The sequence below is a fragment of the Saimiri boliviensis genome, chromosome 9 (assembly GCF_048565385.1).
Source record: "Saimiri boliviensis isolate mSaiBol1 chromosome 9, mSaiBol1.pri, whole genome shotgun sequence".
In the NCBI taxonomy this organism is placed as follows: Eukaryota; Metazoa; Chordata; class Mammalia; order Primates; family Cebidae; genus Saimiri; species Saimiri boliviensis.
The window spans coordinates 93389256-93407948 of NC_133457.1; the positions used below are offsets into that span (position 1 = coordinate 93389256).

Here is an 18693-nt window from a genome sequence, read left to right on the forward strand (position 1 = left end):
GAGCAAGCTATCATTAAACATGTCTGTTTATCAAAAAAAAAAAAAAAAGATTTGGACAAATATTCAAACTATATCAGTGGGTCATAATTACTAAAAGCAGAGTCTGAGATGGGGATTCTTACACATAGATTTTATTGAGGGAGTGCTCTCAGGAGAAAAAAATTTTTTTTTTTTTTTTTTTTTTTTTTTTTAGGCAGAGTTTTGTTCTTGTTGCCCAGGCTGGAATGCAATGACACAGTCTTGGCTCACTGCAACATCCACTTCCAGCTTCAAGCAATTCTCCTCCCTCAGCTTTCTATGTAGCTGGGATTACAGGCTCCCACCACCATGCCTGGCTAATTTTTGTGTTTTTAGTAGAGATGGGGTTTTACCATGTCAGCCAGGCTGGTCTTGAACTCCTCACCTCAGGTGATCTACCTATCTCAGCCTCCCAAAGTGCTAGGATTACAGGTGTGAGCCATCATGCCTGGCCAGAAGGTGAAAGTTTTTTTTTTTTTAAATCGAGAGACTCTTCAGAATTGAAGGACATGATTTTCTAGACCGTAAGTTTCCACCAATTCACAGCACAATAACGGAAATTGGGCTAGCTAACACCAAGGCATATGATGAAATTCAAATTACCGGTGATAAAAAGACACTCCTAAGAGCTTCCACCAAATAAAAAGATCACATACATTGGATCTGAAGCCAGAATGATACCACACTTTTAAACACCAATACTGGGTAGCTAGAAGACAATTAATGCCCTCAAAATGATTTCCAATATAGAAATGTAAATGTCAAGATCATTATTAATTGGGAGGGTAGAATAATGACATTTCAACAACAAAAGGTCTCAAAACTTTGACCTTATATACACCCTTTCTTAGAAAGCTTACCGGAGGATGTGCTTAAGCAAAACAAAGAATTAAACTAAAAAAGAGAGCAATATGGCATTCAGTAAATGAGATTAAATACAGAAAAGGTTTAATAATGAGAAAGGCCTGGGATGTCAACTCTACCCCTAAGTAGAGAAAGTAACCAACGTGGCCTGAACCAGAAGATGTGCTCCAGGAGTGATGTCTCCAGAGAAAAAGGAAATCGACTGATTATTAGCTATGTTTAGATATATTGAATAAATATTCAGTTATATTGGAAACTTTGGGACTGAATTAGTGATTGGTGCCTAAAAAACTAGGCAAATAATAAGAACAAAGTAATTATTAACTCCAGGTAGCACAAAGAGTTAAATGTAATATTTACATGGTCATCACAAAAGCACTGAATATTTATTCCAAATGGTGGTTTATCTTTACTGAAGTTGGAAGGATGGAGTATAGGTTTGTGTATCTAGATGTGTGTATTGAGGGGAGGGTGGCAGAAAAGCTAATTCTTTAATTCTATAGCAGAAAATCCACAGATAGCAACTACATATAGAAAAATCAAGAAATAGCCAGGCACTGTGGCTCACACCTGTAATTCCAGCACTTTGGGAGGCTGAGGGAGGCGGATCACTTAAGGCCAGGAGTTCAAGACCAACCTGGCCAACATGGTGAAACCCCATCTCTACCAAAAATACAAAAATTAATTGAGCATAGTGGCAGGCACCTGTAATCCCAGCTACTAGCGTAATTGAGGTACAAGAATCACTTGAGCTGGGAGGTAAAGGTTGTAGTGAGCTGAGGTCTTGCCACTGCACTCCAGAATAGACAACAGAGAAAGAATTTTTATTTATTTATTTATTTATTTATTTATTTATTTATTTATTTATTTATTTTTTAAAGGCCAGGCACAGTGGCTTACGCCATAATCCCAGCACTTTGGGAAGCCGAGGCGGGTGGATCATCTGAGATCAGGAGTTTGAGACCAGCCTGGCCAACATGGTGAAGGCCCTCTCTCTACTAAAAATACAAAAATTAGCCAGGTGTGGTGGCAGGTGCCTATAATTCTCAGCTACTCAGGAGGCTGAGTCAAGAGAATTGCTTGAACTCAGGTGGTGGAGGTTGCCATGAGCCGAGATTGCGCCACTGCACTCCAGCCTGGGTGACAGAGTGAGACTTTGTCTAAAAAAAAAAAAAAAAAAAAAAAAAAAAGAAAGAAAGAAAGAAAGAAAAAACGGAAATAGCAAGAAATCTCAGCATAGAGATAAATATAGGAGAAATAACAAAAAAGAATTACAAGTGCCTGGCTTGGGAAAGGCATTACAGCAGACTCTTCCATTGCAAAGCTAACTGTGATTTACCTTTAAAACTATATTGCAGCCTGGACCTCTATGGAAAACTGTATGGAGATTTCTCAAAGAACTAAACGTAGATCTACATTCAATTCAGCAATCTCACTACTGGATATTTACCCAAAGGAAAAGAAGTTATTATATCAAAAAGACACCTGCATGCATATATTTATTGCAGCACAATTCACAATTGCAAAGATATGGAACACATCTAAGTGCCCATCAACTGATGAGTGCATAAAGTGTAGTATGTGTGTACACACACACACACACACACACACACACACACTGTGGAATACTACTCAGCCATAAAAAAAATGAAATAATGTCTTTTGGATGGAACTGGAGGTCATTATTCTAAGTGAAGTAACTAAGGAATGGAAAGCCAAATACCTTATGTTCTCACTTATAAATGGAAGTTAAAGTGTGAGTATGCGAAGGCATACAGAATAGTATAATGGACAACAGAGACTCAGAAGGGGGAGGGTAAATGGGAGCGTGATGGATAAAAAACTAGGTATTGCATACAATGTATGCTTTTGGGTGATGGGTGCTCTAAAGTTTTAGACTTTATCACTACGCAATTCTCCCTTGTAACCAAAAACCCCTTGCACCCCTAAAGCTATTGAAATAAAAATTAAAACTATGTTGTAGCTTGGATGACATAGCGAAACCTTGTCTCTACAAAAAAAAAAAAAAAAAAAAAAAAAGAAGTAAAAATTAGCTGAGTGTGAGACATGCCCCAGGTACTTGGGAGGCTGAGGTGGGAGGATTGCTTGAACCCAGGAGTTTGAGGCTGCAGTGAACTGTGATTATACCACTGCACTCTAGCCTAGGCAACAGAGCAGGACAGTGTCTCAAAAAAAAAAAAAAAAAAAAAAAAACCCACAAAACCAAACCAAAATATTTTGTACTGTTTTGATAAAAATGAGTTAGTTACAAAGAACAAATTAACAGACAGTCATGCCGTAGGGATCAGGAATATACCTTCCCAGGATGAATGAGAGACCACCTCCCTAACCTTATGTGGATATACTCTTTTGGTTTAAGATAAAATGACCAATGACAGCATCAAATATCAGGGATAAAACTCAGAAAGTTGTGAATCTCCTGCATTTTATGTGGAGATGCTCTCAACCTCCAACCTCCACCTAGTGCTTCTCAGCCTTTAATATGCATATGTATCTCCTGGGATTGAATCCTCTGAGGGTCTTGTTTAAATGCAGATTTGTTTTGTTATGTTTTGAGTTGGAGTCTTGCTCTGTCTCCCAAGCTGGAGTGCAGTGGTGCCATCCCAGCTCACTGCAATCTCCGCTTCCCAGGTTCAAGCGATTCTCCTGCCTCAGCCTCCTGAGTAGCTGGGATTACAGGCACCCACCACCATGCCTGGCTAATTTTTGTAGTTTTCATAGAGATGGGGTTTTACCATGTTGGCCAGGCTGGTCTTGAACTCCTGACCTCAGGTGATCCACCCATCTCGGCTTCCCAAAGTGCTGGGATTACAGACATGGGCCACTGCACCTAGCTGGTTCTGCATTTCTAACAAGTCCCCAGGGGATCCCACTGCTGCTGGTCTTCAACCACACTTTGTGGAGCACGGCTCTCAAATACCTTGATGTACATAGGAGAGAAAGCTGGGGTGGACAGTGATGAGGGGAGAATGGGCGTGTGGAGAGATGTTACCCTGTGCATCCTGCTGCCATGTGATGCTCCATCAATGCTCACCTACATCACAGGAGAGCACCTAGCAGGAAACGAGTTCTGCTTTAGCATCCAGGCACAGGAGATTAGAGGCACAGGCAGGCAGTAGATTCTATTTCTTCATTATTTGTGCAGCTAGACACACAGTGCCCTTTGTTTTCCTTGATACTGTTTTATTCCATCTAAGTATGTAAGAGTAAGAGGGCTCTGTTGCCCTGTTTTCCCACCTGTAATTCATCTGATTAATCTAGAAGCCCCCTAAGACCTTGTATTATCTCACTTTATCATCACAGCAACCCTGGGAGGAGGGCGTGGTTCCCATTTTACAGATGAGGAAACTAAGTCTCAGGGAGGTGAAACTACTGCCCAAGGATAGCCAGACAAAATACATGGCAGAAGTGGTATGTGAAATGAAGCCTGTGTGCTCCCAGAGTCACCTATCCTCTCCCGCTCCAGCCACCTAACCACACCATGGAGCTGGCAGGAGATTCTTAGCTCACCCCTTACATTAAAATCCCTTTTAGGCAGGTGCCACTACACAGTCCTTCTCAGTTGTGCCTAGTGAGACCACAAAAGATCTTCTACCTGACTCCTGGTGGACAAGATCTGGCTGTGTATGTTCCTGGGTGCAAACCTGCCCCTCTGCCCCTGGAGCCATCACCTCCAGATCCTGCTACTTGCACCTTTGCAGCCCCAGGTAGCCAGTGTTAAGGGTCAGTGGCAGCAGCAGGGCTGGGAGTGCAGAAGAGTGTGAGAAGGTGCTGCAGGACTCAGGAGGCACAGCAAGGAACCAAGGGGTCCTAAGTGTTGCAATAGGGCAGAGAGGCAGGGAGTTCTGTTGTGGGAAGGGAAATGGGGGTGGGGGTGGTGCAGGAGACACAGGAGGTGGAGCATCCTGCAGATCGGGCCCCTAAAAGATTGCCAGCTGCTTCACCCCAGTCACTTTGGGAGCTCATCTTCCAGTTCATAGCCTGCCTTGTCCTCTCCCGCAAACTCTGGCATGATTGGGGAGGTCCTTTCAGCTTTGCTTTGTCCCTCTAACCATATTATACACACACTTTATGAGAGCTGACTAGGGACCAGGTACTGTTCTAGGCTCTGAGGTGCAACTGTGGACGTTTGGGTACAAAGTTCTTCGGCTGGGGGCAGGGGAACCTGAACAGCCAACACAAAGTAAGTCTAGATCACTGCAGTGTTGAGTGCCTTGAAGACAGTAATTTAAACAGTGGGAGGATAGAGTGTGTAAAGTGAAAGAGCTTGCTTTAGTCAGGGTAGTCAGGGAAAGTCTTTGGGAGCAGGTGATATTGAAAGGAAATCTGACTGAGAAGGCAAACTCCATGCACAAGCGAAAAGGCCAGCAGAGGAGTGGTGCATGGGAGGAGCAGCTAGAATGCCGGTGTGACTGGAGGGATGGGAGCCAGGGGATAGGGAGGCAGATGGAGTGGGAAAGTCGTGGCAGGAAGAACTTGGTCATGAAGACCTTGCAGGTGAACCCATTGGGTACTTAAGCCTGGAGAAGCGACACAATTTGGCTATTGTGTGGGAAACGGCTTGGAGGGGGTAGAGGCTTCCGGAGGCTGAGATGTCCTGTTTCTCGTGCCCCCTCCTTCCTTCCCACACCCCTGCGAGGCATGGATGGGCAAGGGAACCAGAGACCTGGAGGTGGCCAGATGGGGCTTTGGCAGGAGGCTTAGCAGCCCTCAGGACCTGTTCAGACCGCGGCCTCCCACCTCCGGGAAGCTTCGGCGCTGCCCTTCTGCCCCCACCCGGTGCCCAGTGATTCCCGGCTGTGCAGCGCTTCCCTTAATATTTTGCTGTCCTCCCCTCCATTGCCTGGGAACCAGCAGCGCCATCGAGGCGGGGTGCTCTGAGGCAGGAACCCAGTTGCACGTGAGCCCTGTGGGGTCACTCCCTTTCGGGGGTTCTCTATCCCTTTACACGGCGCTCGTGGGGCAGACCAGATGCCTCGAGGAGCTCCAGGACTCGTGCCTATATGCCTCGCAGTCTGGGACTGCGGCGTGCTATTTCTTTCTGCGGTTCGTACGAGCGTGGGCCGCCAGAATGGTGCTGACACGCTGATTTTGGGTGATTCAAATCATTTATATAGATAATGTCTCCGCAAAATAATAAATAAATAAATAAATAAATAAATAAATAAATAAATAAATAAAAAATTCCGCAGGGCCCCGCGCACACCAGAAGATTCCCGGCTGCTTATGGGCAGCACTTCTCGCTTCTCGTGGGGATGGTAGCATCTCCCTGGAGGGCCCTTTGCAAAGGCCAAGCGCTGGCCAAAGGCACACCCCTGGACGCGTTTCCTTCCTTTTGAGGAGGCGAACAGGAATGGAGGATCCATGGGGGCCTTGGAGGGAGGACGGGAAGGGCATCTCCGGATCTGGGGCAGCCCCGTGAATAAAGACCCCGGGCTGCCGGCTCCCCGAGGACAATACGAGTGGCGAGCGAGGAGCTGGAGAGGAGGTCAGGGCGCGTGTCAAGCCTTGGCTCCTCCACCCCAGCCCCCAGCCCGCGGGCTATCGCTCCAGCTTCTCTCCCCGGGTTATGTAACCCTGGGACGGGACGTGGCAGCCGGGTGAGTGAGCAAAGAAGTAGGGGAGGGAAGGGAAAGGAGAGGAGGGGCGGGGCCCGGGTTGGTGATGGTGGGGATGGGAAGCTCCACTGCGCCGCCTCTGGTTAGGCCCCCGGGATTGTCTTTCAGGAGGATTTCTGGACCAGCCGTCTCCCCTCGCCCCGGGTCCCCCACCGCCTCATTTTCCTTTCACTCTTTCCCCCTTTCGTCCCACCCGCCCTGTCAGGGGCCTCTGGCTCTGGATAGCTTTTCCTCTCGGGTTGTAGTTTCCTTCCCAAAGTTCTCAGCTTTGCTACCTCGCCTAAGTCAATAGTCCGCTCTGAGCCTCAGTTTACCAGTTTGTAAAATGAAGTTTGATTGAGAGGCCACGTGTAAAACTCTTGGCATAGTGCATAGTAGAAAGTAGATGTCCGCTGCGGGCTGGGGGCCTCGAGGGGCTAAGTGAAATGCTGTGTGCCAGGCGAGGTGTCGGAGTCCGCAGCGGTAGCTGAGAGTGGTTGGCTGCCGGTAAAAGAACTTACCAATGGCAGTATAGGTTTGAAAAGTTTTATTAGATGGAAAGAATGCTGCAGCAGAGCGCAGTGGGGTGCTTCAGCAAGAGAGGCCTGAGCTCCCTTTCAGGGAACTGAAGAGGAATGTTGACATTAGTTATGTAGGTCATAGTAAATGATTACATTTGTAGACATTTTGGTACCTTGATGAAAGCAAAGTTTGCACAATGGGTTTCAACATGCGTGTATTCTGGAGAAATATATAAATTATAGGGAAAAGACCGGGTGCTGTGGCTCACGCCTATAATCCCAGCACTTTGGGAGGCTGAGGTGGGCAGATCACCTGAGGTTGGGAGTTCAAGACCAGCCTGACCAACACGGAGAAATCCTGTCTCTACTAAAAAATACAAAATTAGCCAGGCGTGGTGGCACTTACCTGTAATCCCAGCTACTAGAGAGGCTGAGGCAGGAGACTCCCTTGAACCTGGGAGGTGGAGGTTGTGGTGAGCTGAGATCTCGCCATTGCACCCCAGCCTGGGCAACAAGAGCGAAACTCCATCTCAAAAATAAATAAATAAATAAATAAATAATAGGGAAAGAAGCCTGGTACTGGATTTGGCTTTAGATAATAGGAAACCGCCATTCTGAGTTCCTCAGATAAGGCGGCTTTGCCTCTTGATGGTCTGCTTGATGGCCACCAGGTGATCTCTGCTCTCCTCATTTTCCTCCAATAAATACTTTGGGCAAATCTTTGACCCTTTATATTTCTCCATGCTCATGTCTACTTGTCTGTTAGGATCCCAAGAAAGGAAAATGGCACAGTGAAGAGGAGTGTCCAGTCTGTCTGGCTACTTCCTGCTGAAAAGGGGCATTGAAAGGATAAGTTGCATTTTTTTCTTTTCTTGCTTTCTGTCATGAAGGTAATGAAGGGTCACGAAAAACTTGTTCATGGAGGTAGGACCAGATTCCATCAAGAGGCCCCACAAAAGTGGAAGTTGCTGTTGCAGGCTGGTATTGGGATTGCATAGTCATCTGTAGATGGAATCACTGTAAACTGAACATATAAGTGTTAAAAAGGCAGGAATTACAGGTGTGCACCTTCATGCCCACAAATTTTTGTATTTTTAGTAGAGACAAGATTTCACCATGTTGGCCAGGCTTGTCTCCAAATCCTGACCTCAGATAATCCACCCATCTCTGACTCCCAAAGTGCTGGGATTACAGGCATGAGCCACTGTGTCTGGCCCCTGGGGTTTCAATGTGTGTAATTGTGCATGGCCTCCACCAGTCTAACTTGGAAAAGGGTAGGGCTTTCAGATAGTTCCATACATACAAAATTATTATTTTTTATAATTTAGAAAAATTAACAGATTTTATTATATAATAGCGTTTTTCATTTCTTCCAACAGACAAGTTACCATATGATCCTGTGTGACCCCACCTCTGTTCAGGCCAGCATTGACGGCCCAATATTGCCAATACGTTCTGTGTTGGGAACAGCTTCTGCCCGGCTCTGTTATTAGGTTTGGGAGCATGAGCTTCATCTGCCCACGCTAAAGATCACATGCATGATTTTTTTGGGGGGTGTGTATGGGAACAGCAGGTAGTTAATACCACAGATACATCTTACCAGGTTAAACCAAAGGCAGCAGTTAAAGTCCAAAATTCTTGAATGAACTTAGAGGGATCCTGACTAAATAAACCCAACCTGGATTGAATTTGCAAAAGATCGGACATGATCAGAAAAGGGACATGAACTTGGCTTGTTCCCGAATTTTCATTAGTCACCTCAGGGAGAGGCAAAATATTTTGGGGATTTTTCTGAGGACTCTGTACTAGTAGCATATGTGAATCCCATGAGAGTATATGAAGGGAAGAAAGTATTTGGGTATGTGGGTGGGAGGATGGACTAGGGAATGGAGCAGATGGAGAGGGTGCAGGTGAGGATCGAGCAGGTTGAGGAGGGTGTAATAGGCAAAAGGATGATCTAAGACATCAGAATCAGCAAGGGAGGAAGTTTCTTGGAAGTACACATGACAATTTTTATGTGATTTTGGGGTTGGGGATAAAGTCAAAAAGACCTGAACATATGGGACCTCTGAATCCTTTCCAAGGTTCCAGCAGAAAATCATTTAAGTTGTAAAATAACTTGCAATCCAAAGTTTCATTAATTGGCCAAACTGATTGATTAGGCAGCTTGTATTGAACCCAAGAAATAATACTCTTTATATATATATATATATATATATATATATTTGAGACAGAGTCTTGCTCTTTTGCCTAGGCTGGAGTGCAGTGGTGCCATCTTGGCTCACTGCAACCTCCATCTCTAGGGTTCAAGGGATTACAGGTGCACATCACCACGCCCAGCTAATTTTTTTTTTTTTTTAAGACAGAGCTTCTTTTTAGACAGAGTTTTACTTTTTTCCCCAGACTGGAGTGAAATGTTTGGTCTTTGCTCACTGCAACCTCTGCTCCCAGGTTCAAGCGATTCTCCTGCTTCAGCCTCCTGAGTAGCTGGGAGTATAAGTGCCCACCACCACATCTGGCTAATTTTTGAAAACTATTTTTAATAGAGACAGGGTTTCACCTTGTTGGCCAGGCTTATCTTGAATTCTTGACCTCAGGCGATCCACCCTCCTTGCTAGGATTACAGGTATGAGTCACTATGCCTGGCCAATTTTTGTATTTCTAGTAGAGACAGGGTTTTACCATGTTGGCCAAGCTGGTCTTGAACACCGGACCTCAGGTGATATGCCTGCCTTAGCCTCCCCAAAGTGCTGGGGTTACAGGCATAAGCCGTTATGCCCAGTCTTGTATGAGTATTTTTAAGAGTTTGTGGGTCAAAATGGGACCAATAGGACCATTTTTAAGGAGGCAATCCAAGGATGAGTTGGATGGAACAGAATTAATCGAACCTATGTTGGGTTTAGACAGGGAACTGCAAGATCCCTGAGGGGTACCTGTGTAGAACTGAGATCAGCTGCTTGCAGGACAAGGCTTACAAAGTGTTAAAATGAAATGGTCTTGCCACCCTGACAGGCAATAGCTCTTTTGTCTTAGCCTTGGGGTAACACTGGGGGATGACTCTTGGCCAGAAACTGTCAATTGCCAACGAGAACTCAAGCGGGTTCACTGGCAGTCCGAAAACAGAAAAGAGCCCTGGCTAGTCCCTCACCCCTAAAGTCAAGGACAGCCAGGTGTCCCTTCTCTAGGGTTCAGAATCCCACGGAAGAGCTGCCTCCGCCAGGGACTGTCACTTCCCAAGAGTAAAGAACCAGACCGTGGAAAGAAGCAGGGAGAAGAAGGAAGAGGGAAATCCCAGGAAAGTCCTGGTAGAGGCCACCAAGAGGTGTCAGAGCCCCGGAACCGGGAAGTGGTTGGCTCTCGGGTGGTAAAAGAATTTACCAACAACGGTATAGGTCTGAAAAGGAACGTTTTATTAGATGGAAAGGACGGTGCTGCAGAGCGCAGCGGGCGCTTCAGCAAGAGGACAGAGCTCCCTGAGGGGAACTGAAGGGTAATTTGGACCACATTGGTCACTTAGATCACGTAAATGGTCACATTTGTCTATATTTTGGTGCCTTGATGTCAGCAAATGTTGCACAATGGGTCTGGACATGCACGCATTCCGGAGATGTACAGAAATTCTAGTTACTTATAAATTCTTGGGAAGGAAGCCTGGTAGCAGATGTGGCTTTAGATCATAGGGAAGTGCCATTCTGAATTCCTCAGATAAGGGTCTTTGCCTCCCGACGGTCGGCTAGATGGCCACCATGTGATCTTTGCTCTCCTCAGTGTGGCTTTGCAGACTACAAAGGCGCAGCGCGCCAGTGAGGCGGGTTAGCCCCAGACCGCGGAGAGGAAGGGCAGGGTCGGCGGTCCCGAGACCCCGGGCGGCCCCTTCGGAGGTCAGCCCCGCTTGTGCCTCCCGGCCCTCTCCTCCTCTCCAAGAACCGAGGCTGACCGCGGGCTGTGGGCGGGCAGGAGGCTGCGAGGGGCGGGGGGCAGGAAGGGGCGGGGGGCTCGGCGCACTCGGCAGGAAGAGACCGACCCACCGCCCGCCGCTGTCCGCGCGCCACTGCCACTCTCTCCCCGCCATGTGGGCGCTCCTGCTCGCCCTGTTCGCCTTCGCGCCGGCCGTCGGCCCGGCTCTGGGGGCGCCGGGGAATTCGGTGCTGGGCCTCGCGCCGCCCGCGACCACCGAGGTCCTGGGCTCGATTCCGACCCCGCCTAGCAGACCCGCACAGCCGCCCGCGGGGACGGCTAACGGTGAGTTCCCATAACGCCAGCCCGCTCCCCCGCAAGCCGGCTGCCCCATCCCCTGCCCCGTGGGGCGACCCTTCCCAACACATGCGCGCACACGCACACCCACACACCCACCCACACACACGCACGCATCTCACACCCCCTACACGCACACTCGCACCCACACGCGCTGTCTTTCACAGACGCGCGCGCGCGCGCACTCACACTCGCACACATACACACACTCACACTCACTCCCTCACTCCCTGCTGTGAGCAATGGCTGCTGACTCGGCAGCCCCGCTTCCCGGCCAGACCTAGTCAGCAGTCCCAGGACAGGCGCCAGTGGGATGCTGCCTCTTCCAAGCCCCAAACCTTCCCTTTTCACCAAGGAGGAAACAGGCCAGAGTCGGCAGGAGGGGAGACAGAGGGGCAAAAGCTCGCCAGGTGCAGAGCAAGACTGTGTAGGAGAGTTTGAAGGCCAGGGCTGGAGAGAAGGAACAAAGGAAAGGAGGGCGAGCCCCTCGCTGAGGCTGCTGGGAGGATGGGGCAGAGCGGGAGAGGAAGGCAGCCTGACCTCCCAGCTTCCCAGATGTGGCATGGGAGAGGAGGAGCAGGAGCGCAAGCGGATGGCACTCAGGGGCTTCTAGAGGAGGCAAGTGGAGGTGGGTCCTGAAGGGTGATGTCCCCGAGTCAGGAGAGTCTGGAAAGTTGAGGGGGGGGAGGAACTGCCAAGAAAGAAGCGGAGGGCAAAAGCACAGGGTACCAGATGTGGAAATGGGCAGCCTGTTCTGGAGGCAGCTGTGGAGCTTGGATGGGTACCCCCCACACCTGCCCAGTACAGAGCCTTGTGTCGAAGGGTGTGCGGGCGGGCAGGACAAGCCCAGCCCCGAATGCCTCCGCACCCAGGCAGAGGTGGATTCCAGGACAGGCCATCTGAACCCAGAGAGCAGATGCAACAATGGAAGCAGCACGGGGCTTTGGGGCATCATGCCTAGTCTGGAGCTAAGAAAGCCTCCTTGGGAAGGCATCTGGGCTGAGACGCAAAGGAAGAATGGGAATTAGGTGAAAAAAGTCAGAGGCAAGGGGTAGTGTTACAGGGGAGAGGGTAGCTAGTGCAAAGGCCTGGAGGTAAAGTACTAGACTCAGCTCTTTGAAGCAACCAAACAGTTTCTATAGGCCGGTGCAGCTCTCCATTGGGTTAGAGGGTCAGGCTAGAGGCTAGCCAAGTATGTAGTCACCTCAGAGGAGAAGGAGGAGCTAAGGAAGTGGCTGGAGGGGCAGATTGGGGTCAGATTGCAGACCTTTGATGTCAGCCCAGGCTGTTAGAGCCTGCTGTGGGCTCGCCTGTCTTCTTGAGCAGGCAGATCTTTCCATCCAGGGTTTCACCATTCTTCCTTTCCCCCATGCTGTGCCTCTTGGACCTCAAGGGACCTCAGAACAGCATGTCCGGATTCGAGTTATCAAGAAGAAAAAGGTCATTATGAAAAAGCGGAGGAAGCTAACTCACCCCACCCCCCTGGTGACTGCCAAGCCCCTTGTGACCTCCAGTCCAGCAGGGACCCTCAACTCCCATGAGAAACAAGAACCAGGTACTGCCTCTCAAGGGCCCTGCCCAGACGTGCAGCCCCTGGGGCACTTTACCAGTACAGCTCTTGGCCTCATGGGCATGGGCATGCCCCCTGCTTGCCTAGCACAAGAGCAAGCTTAGGCTCAGCTTCCCACCTGCCCTGGCTACCCTCCCTCTGGTCCTGTCTCACTGCTCCATCCCCGGCCCAGGCTGTCCTCCTTTGGGTCTGGAGTCCCTTCGAGTTTCAGATAGTCGGCTTGAGGCATCCAGCAGCCAGTCCTTTGGTCTTGGACCACACCGAGGACGGCTCAACATCCAGGTCAGTAATCCTGGCTCAGAGCCCTGGTCTCAGGGTAGGGAAGGCAGCCCCTGGGAGCTTCTTTCCTACTCCCTCTCTGTCCTGGCCCACCCCACTCTGTCCACCTGGGCCTGAGCACCATGTCCTGTGTCTGCAGTCAGGCCTGGAGGATGGTGATCTATATGACGGAGCCTGGTGTGCTGAGGAGCAGGATGCCAATCCATGGTTTCAGGTGGATGCTGGGCATCCCACCCGCTTCTCGGGTGTTATCACACAGGGCAGGAACTCTGTCTGGAGGTGAGGCAGGCCAACCCTACATCAGGAAGTCATGGGCAGACACAAAGGACAGGTGGGAGTCCTCGGGGCACTGACGATCTCTCTCCACCTCTCCTGCCAGGTACGACTGGGTCACGTCATACAAGGTCCAGTTCAGCAATGACAGTCGGACCTGGTGGGGCAGTAGGAACCACAGCAGTGGGATGGACTCGGTGAGTGGTCCCACTGTGGGTGGGGGCCCTCCATGCTGGGAGTTGGGTGCCTAGCCTGGGCTAGGCTGAGGCTTCTCTGAGGACAAAGAAGAGATGCCTGCTTAGGCTTCCCAGGAGGAGGGAGTTGTCAGGAGGGTGGCACACAGCAGGCACCCTTGGGAGCCAGCTGCTTTGGGACATGCCCACATCCTCCCCAGATAACCCCACCACAGGATGGGTGCTGCTTCACGGTACAGCTGGATCCTGGCAAACCCCTTCTGGCCTGGGGTCTCTGGTCCACATCACTTCGTGCCTCCTCGTGGCTCTGACTTCCGCGTCTCATGGACCTCTTTTTATATCAGGCTACAGGGTGGAGTCCTGGCCAGCTCTAGGATTGGCTTCCCCTGAGTCATGTGGCCAAACTGGTCTAATGAACTGTGTCCAACCCAGAGAGCAGGGCTCCTAGGGTTGCCCATTGGCAGGGGCTGTGGGCCGGGCTCTGTGTTTGACTCAGAGTACAAGTCTCTAGCTGAGCCCAGTAGAGGTAGGGAGACAGTGAGCTTGGAGGCCTGAGCTCCTTCCCTGGGTCCTGGGCCAGGCTTCTGGGGTTTGAGCAGCCACAACAGATAACTTGCTGCCCCCAGGTATTTCCTGCCAATTCAGATCCAGAAACTCCAGTGCTGAACCTCCTGCCTGAGCCCCAGGTAGCCCGCTTCATTCGCCTGCTGCCCCAGACCTGGCTCCAGGGAGGCGCATCTTGCCTCCGGGCAGAGATCCTGGCCTGTCCAGTCTCAGGTGGGCAGTCAGGCCAGGGCTGGTTGGGCAGGGCCCGAATGCAGGGTGCATCTTCCACTGTGGACACGCTCTTTACCATAAACTCAACCTCCACCAGATCCCAATGACCTATTCCTTGAGGCCCCTGTGTGGGGATCCTCTGATCCTCTGGACTTTCGGCATCACAATTACAAGGCCATGAGGAAGGTCAGATATAACTCCTATGACCTGGGAAGGAGGGCCCACCCATCTCAGGTCCCCCTCCCACCGGGGCACAACCTGCTGTGACTGCGCTTGTGTGTCCCCACCGCCTCCTGATGTCTCAGCCTTCTCTCCTGAACGCCGTCCCACTTTCCCTTACTATGGCACCTTGCCTGTCCTGCCCCTTCCTCCCGGCTCTGCTGCTGCTCCCCTCCTGTACCATGCTGGGATGCCCCCTCTGTGTGGGCCACTGCTGACTTTTAAGTCTTTCCATGGCACATGTGATGTGCCCCTGGGCATACCCCTCCCATGCCTCATGCCATGCTACACTCCGCCCACCAGCTGATGAAGCAGGTGAATGAGCAGTGCCCCAACATCACCCGCATCTACAGCATCGGGAAGAGCTACCAGGGCCTGAAGCTGTATGTGATGGAAATGTCGGACCGGCCTGGGGAGCATGAGCTGGGTACTGGCAGGGGGAGTGGGGAGAGGTAGGCACAGGGCAGGGCCCTGGGCATGAGCCAGCTGCAAGTCCCCATGTGTCCCCAGGGGAGCCTGAAGTGCGCTATGTGGCCGGCATGCATGGGAACGAGGCCCTGGGGCGGGAGTTGCTTCTGCTCCTGATGCAGTTCCTGTGCCATGAGTTTCTGCAAGGGAACCCACGGGTGACCCGGCTGCTCACTGAGATGCGCATTCACCTGCTGCCCTCCATGAACCCTGATGGCTATGAGATCGCCTACCGCCGGGTAGGCCACCTGGCACGAGGGCCACTCTGTCCTTCTGCCCTGGTGCCTGGACCTGCTCAGCTTGAACAAGCCCCTTCCCTAGCAGGGCTCAGAGCTGGTGGGCTGGGCAGAGGGCCGATGGAACATCCAGAGCATCGACCTTAACCACAATTTTGCTGACCTCAACACACCACTGTGGGAAGCACAGGACGAGGGGCAGGTGCCCCACATCGTCCCCAACCATCATGTGCCATTGCCCACTTACTATACCCTGCCCAATGCCACTGTGAGTATTCTGAAGGCGGCAGTGGAGGGCTGTGGGGGTCGGACCTTGTCTCTGTCTCCTGCCCCTCCTGACCTACTCCATCCAGGTGGCTCCTGAAACTCGGGCAGTAATCGAGTGGATGAAGCGGATCCCCTTTGTGCTAAGTGCCAACCTCCACGGGGGTGAGCTCGTGGTGTCCTATCCATTCGACATGACTCGAAGCCCCTGGGCTGCCCGCGAGCTCACGCCCACACCAGATGATGCTGTGTTTCGCTGGCTCAGCACCGTCTATGCTGGCAGTAATCTGGCCATGCAGGACACCAGCCGCCGACCCTGCCATAGCCAGGACTTCTCCATGCACGGCAACATCATCAATGGGGCTGACTGGCACACAGTCCCTGGGAGTATGTGCCTGAGGGTGGAGTTAGCCCTATCCCCCCACCCTCCCACCCCGCTCCCCCCTCCCCACTCCTGCCCTAATAAGACAGCTTGGTGTCAGTTCCCACCCTGAAGTGTCTCTCAGAGAAGTGAGGGGAGTGGGAGGATGGGACTCCATCCTGCCTGCTTAGGCACCAGTGTCTGTGGTACCCTTAGGCATGAATGACTTCAGCTACCTACACACCAACTGCTTTGAGATCACTGTGGAGCTGTCCTGTGACAAGTTCCCTCATGAGAGTGAATTGCCCCAGGAGTGGGAGAACAACAAAGATGCCCTCCTCACTTACCTGGAGCAGGTTGGATCTAAGTCCCCTGGCCCCCCCGCCTGCCTCAGTCCCTCCTGCTCTCCATTTAGGCTACAGCTCCTACCAGGGGTTCTTCTAAGGTCTAGCTGAGCATTCGGACTCACAAGATGCCATGGGCCATGCTTGGCATCAGATTGTCTTGGAAGCACACAGGGCAGGAAGCACAGTTTGCCAGCAGTGTGGCATCCGTGTTAGAGCCGCCGGGAGGAGCCTTCACTGCAGTCTAGGTGGTGGTCCATGGCGCTGTCCCAGAGCTATCCTCAGGGGAGACACACGTGAGGCAGGTGCAGGACCATCCTGGCGTAGAAGCTGCATGTTCCATGGATCTCATATCCCTTGTAATGGCTCCATAAGCAGAGCTTCCAAAGGTTCTACCAAAGATAAGCCCAATAACCTTGGAAAGCCCAAACATAAGCCTTCCTACCAGGTATTTCTAGTTTTCTTAGTCCAGATGTGAGATATATATGTACATATAAAATTATTATTTACCAGAAGTATTGTTACCTAGGAACATGGTAGACCTACCACTTTGATTTGATCAGGTTTGCAGGGGAACAGAGCCAGCAAGTTAACTAAAAATCACGTTCTCCTGCAGAAAGGGAAGGGTTCTGATAAACTTTTCCCACACAGGTGCGAATGGGCATTGCGGGAGTGGTGCGGGACAAGGACACGGAGCTTGGGATTGCTGATGCTGTCATTGCTGTGGATGGGATTAACCATGATGTGACAACGGGTGTGTGTGACCAGGAGGGCTAGGGTGCTTGGGAAGAAGCTGAGGATCATTGATCGGCTCCTGATCCTGTCCTTCACTCTCCTCAGCATGGGGCGGGGATTACTGGCGTCTGCTGACCCCAGGGGACTACATGGTGACTGCCAGTGCCGAGGGCTACCATTCAGTGACACGGAGCTGCCGGGTCACCTTTGAAGAGGGCCCATTCCCCTGCAATTTTGTGCTCACCAAGACTCCCAAACAGAGACTGCGCGAGCTGCTGGCAGCTGGGGCCAAGGTGCCCCCGGATCTTCGCAGGCGCCTGGAGCGGCTGAGGGGACAGAAGGATTGATAGCTGTGGTTTAAGAGCCGTAGGGCAGGCTGGACCTGTCAGGAACGGAAGGGGAAGAGTGGGCAGGGAGGGGCAAAGTGAAGAAGAGGTGCCCAGGCCCATTAAAGCTACCAGCACCTTAGCTCGTCTTCCTGTTGTCTCTGTGCCCCGGGTCCTCCTCCCGGGGCGGGCCTCAGCCCACCCCTCAGTTCTTATTCTGCACATTTGCACTCTCTCATCACTTGGCTTCTGGACACATTGTATGAAAAGAGGATCCCACCTGGGCTCTTGAACCAAGGGCCTGGCAGAGAAACTCATTTCTGTGGATGAGCTTCTGCTACAGGTACCATTACTGGGCTGCCAGGCATTCAGTAAGCTCCTGCTCATTGCCAGGCATGCAAGGAATTGGGATCAGCAGTGCCTGCGCTCAAACTTCTGGGGTTCCCAGTCAAGGGAAAGGACAGTTCAGCACATTGTGAGGCATGCCAGCGTGGAGGCCAGGTGCTATGGGAGTGCAGGGGGCTGCACACGTGAAATACAGCACTGCAGATCAACAGGGCTTGGGCAGTCAAGGATGCCACAGAGTTAGTGACTCTGTAAGTTCAGGTGGGAGGTGGGCAGGGTGTGGAGCATGGACAGGGATGGCTTCCAGGAAGAGGGTCAGCCAAAAGTGGGTCAGCTGCGAATATTTGAATTTGCTTCAGCCATTCTCAGAGTATTGATAACTGATAGGCTTTGATGAATTTCTATCAGACAGAAGGGGAAGTTGTGTGTCAGTCTGTGTCTTGCCAGGTAAAAAACCATTCTAGGCATTTAAAGTGGAGGGAAATTTAATGCTGGAAATGGGATAGGAAGGTATTGGAAGAACTGGATGAGGCCGGGAGTGGTGGCTCACACCTATAATCCCAGCACTTTGGGACGCTGAGGTGGGAGGATTGCTTGAGCCCAGGAGTTTGAGACCAGCCTGGATAACATAGCCAGATGCCGCCTCTACAAGAATAAAAAATAAGAAACTTAGCCAGGTGTGGTGGCACATGTCTGAGGGAGGCTGAGATAGGAGGATCACTGGAGCCCGGGAGGTGGAGGCTGCAGAGGCAGCAGTGAGCCATGATGGTGCCACTGTACTCCAACCTGCGTGGTAATAACAAAATAAACAAGAGCTGGACTGAAAAAAAGGAAGGGAATTTTACTCAGGAATCAGGATAGCACCCTTAGTCTGGTGTTGATAACCTGCATTTGCTGATGGTGCTGGAGCTTGTGATCACTTGTGACCACCTGCAGCCATAAGCCATCACCTGCCATGGCTAGAACCAGAAACAGGATCGTTTCTCATCTCCTCCCACTTTCTAGTCCCTGACCTATGAAGTCAGGC

General features: G+C 51.0%; 1 protein-coding gene across 1 annotated transcript; it reads left to right on the top strand.

Moving 5' to 3' along the window:
• The first annotated feature begins 11036 nt into the window (after nucleotides 1–11036).
• Nucleotides 11037–17516, top strand: CPXM1 (carboxypeptidase X, M14 family member 1). Its single transcript, XM_003941055.3, has 14 exons — nucleotides 11037–11263; nucleotides 12669–12830; nucleotides 13018–13127; nucleotides 13264–13403; nucleotides 13504–13594; nucleotides 14218–14368; nucleotides 14466–14554; nucleotides 14891–15014; nucleotides 15098–15294; nucleotides 15380–15559; nucleotides 15645–15942; nucleotides 16133–16272; nucleotides 16912–17014; nucleotides 17101–17516. The coding sequence occupies exons 1-14, from the start codon at nucleotides 11092–11094 to the stop codon at nucleotides 17340–17342; spliced, it is 2199 nt and encodes a 732-aa protein (XP_003941104.3). The 5' UTR covers nucleotides 11037–11091; the 3' UTR covers nucleotides 17343–17516.
• Nucleotides 17517–18693: the final 1177 nt, after the last annotated feature.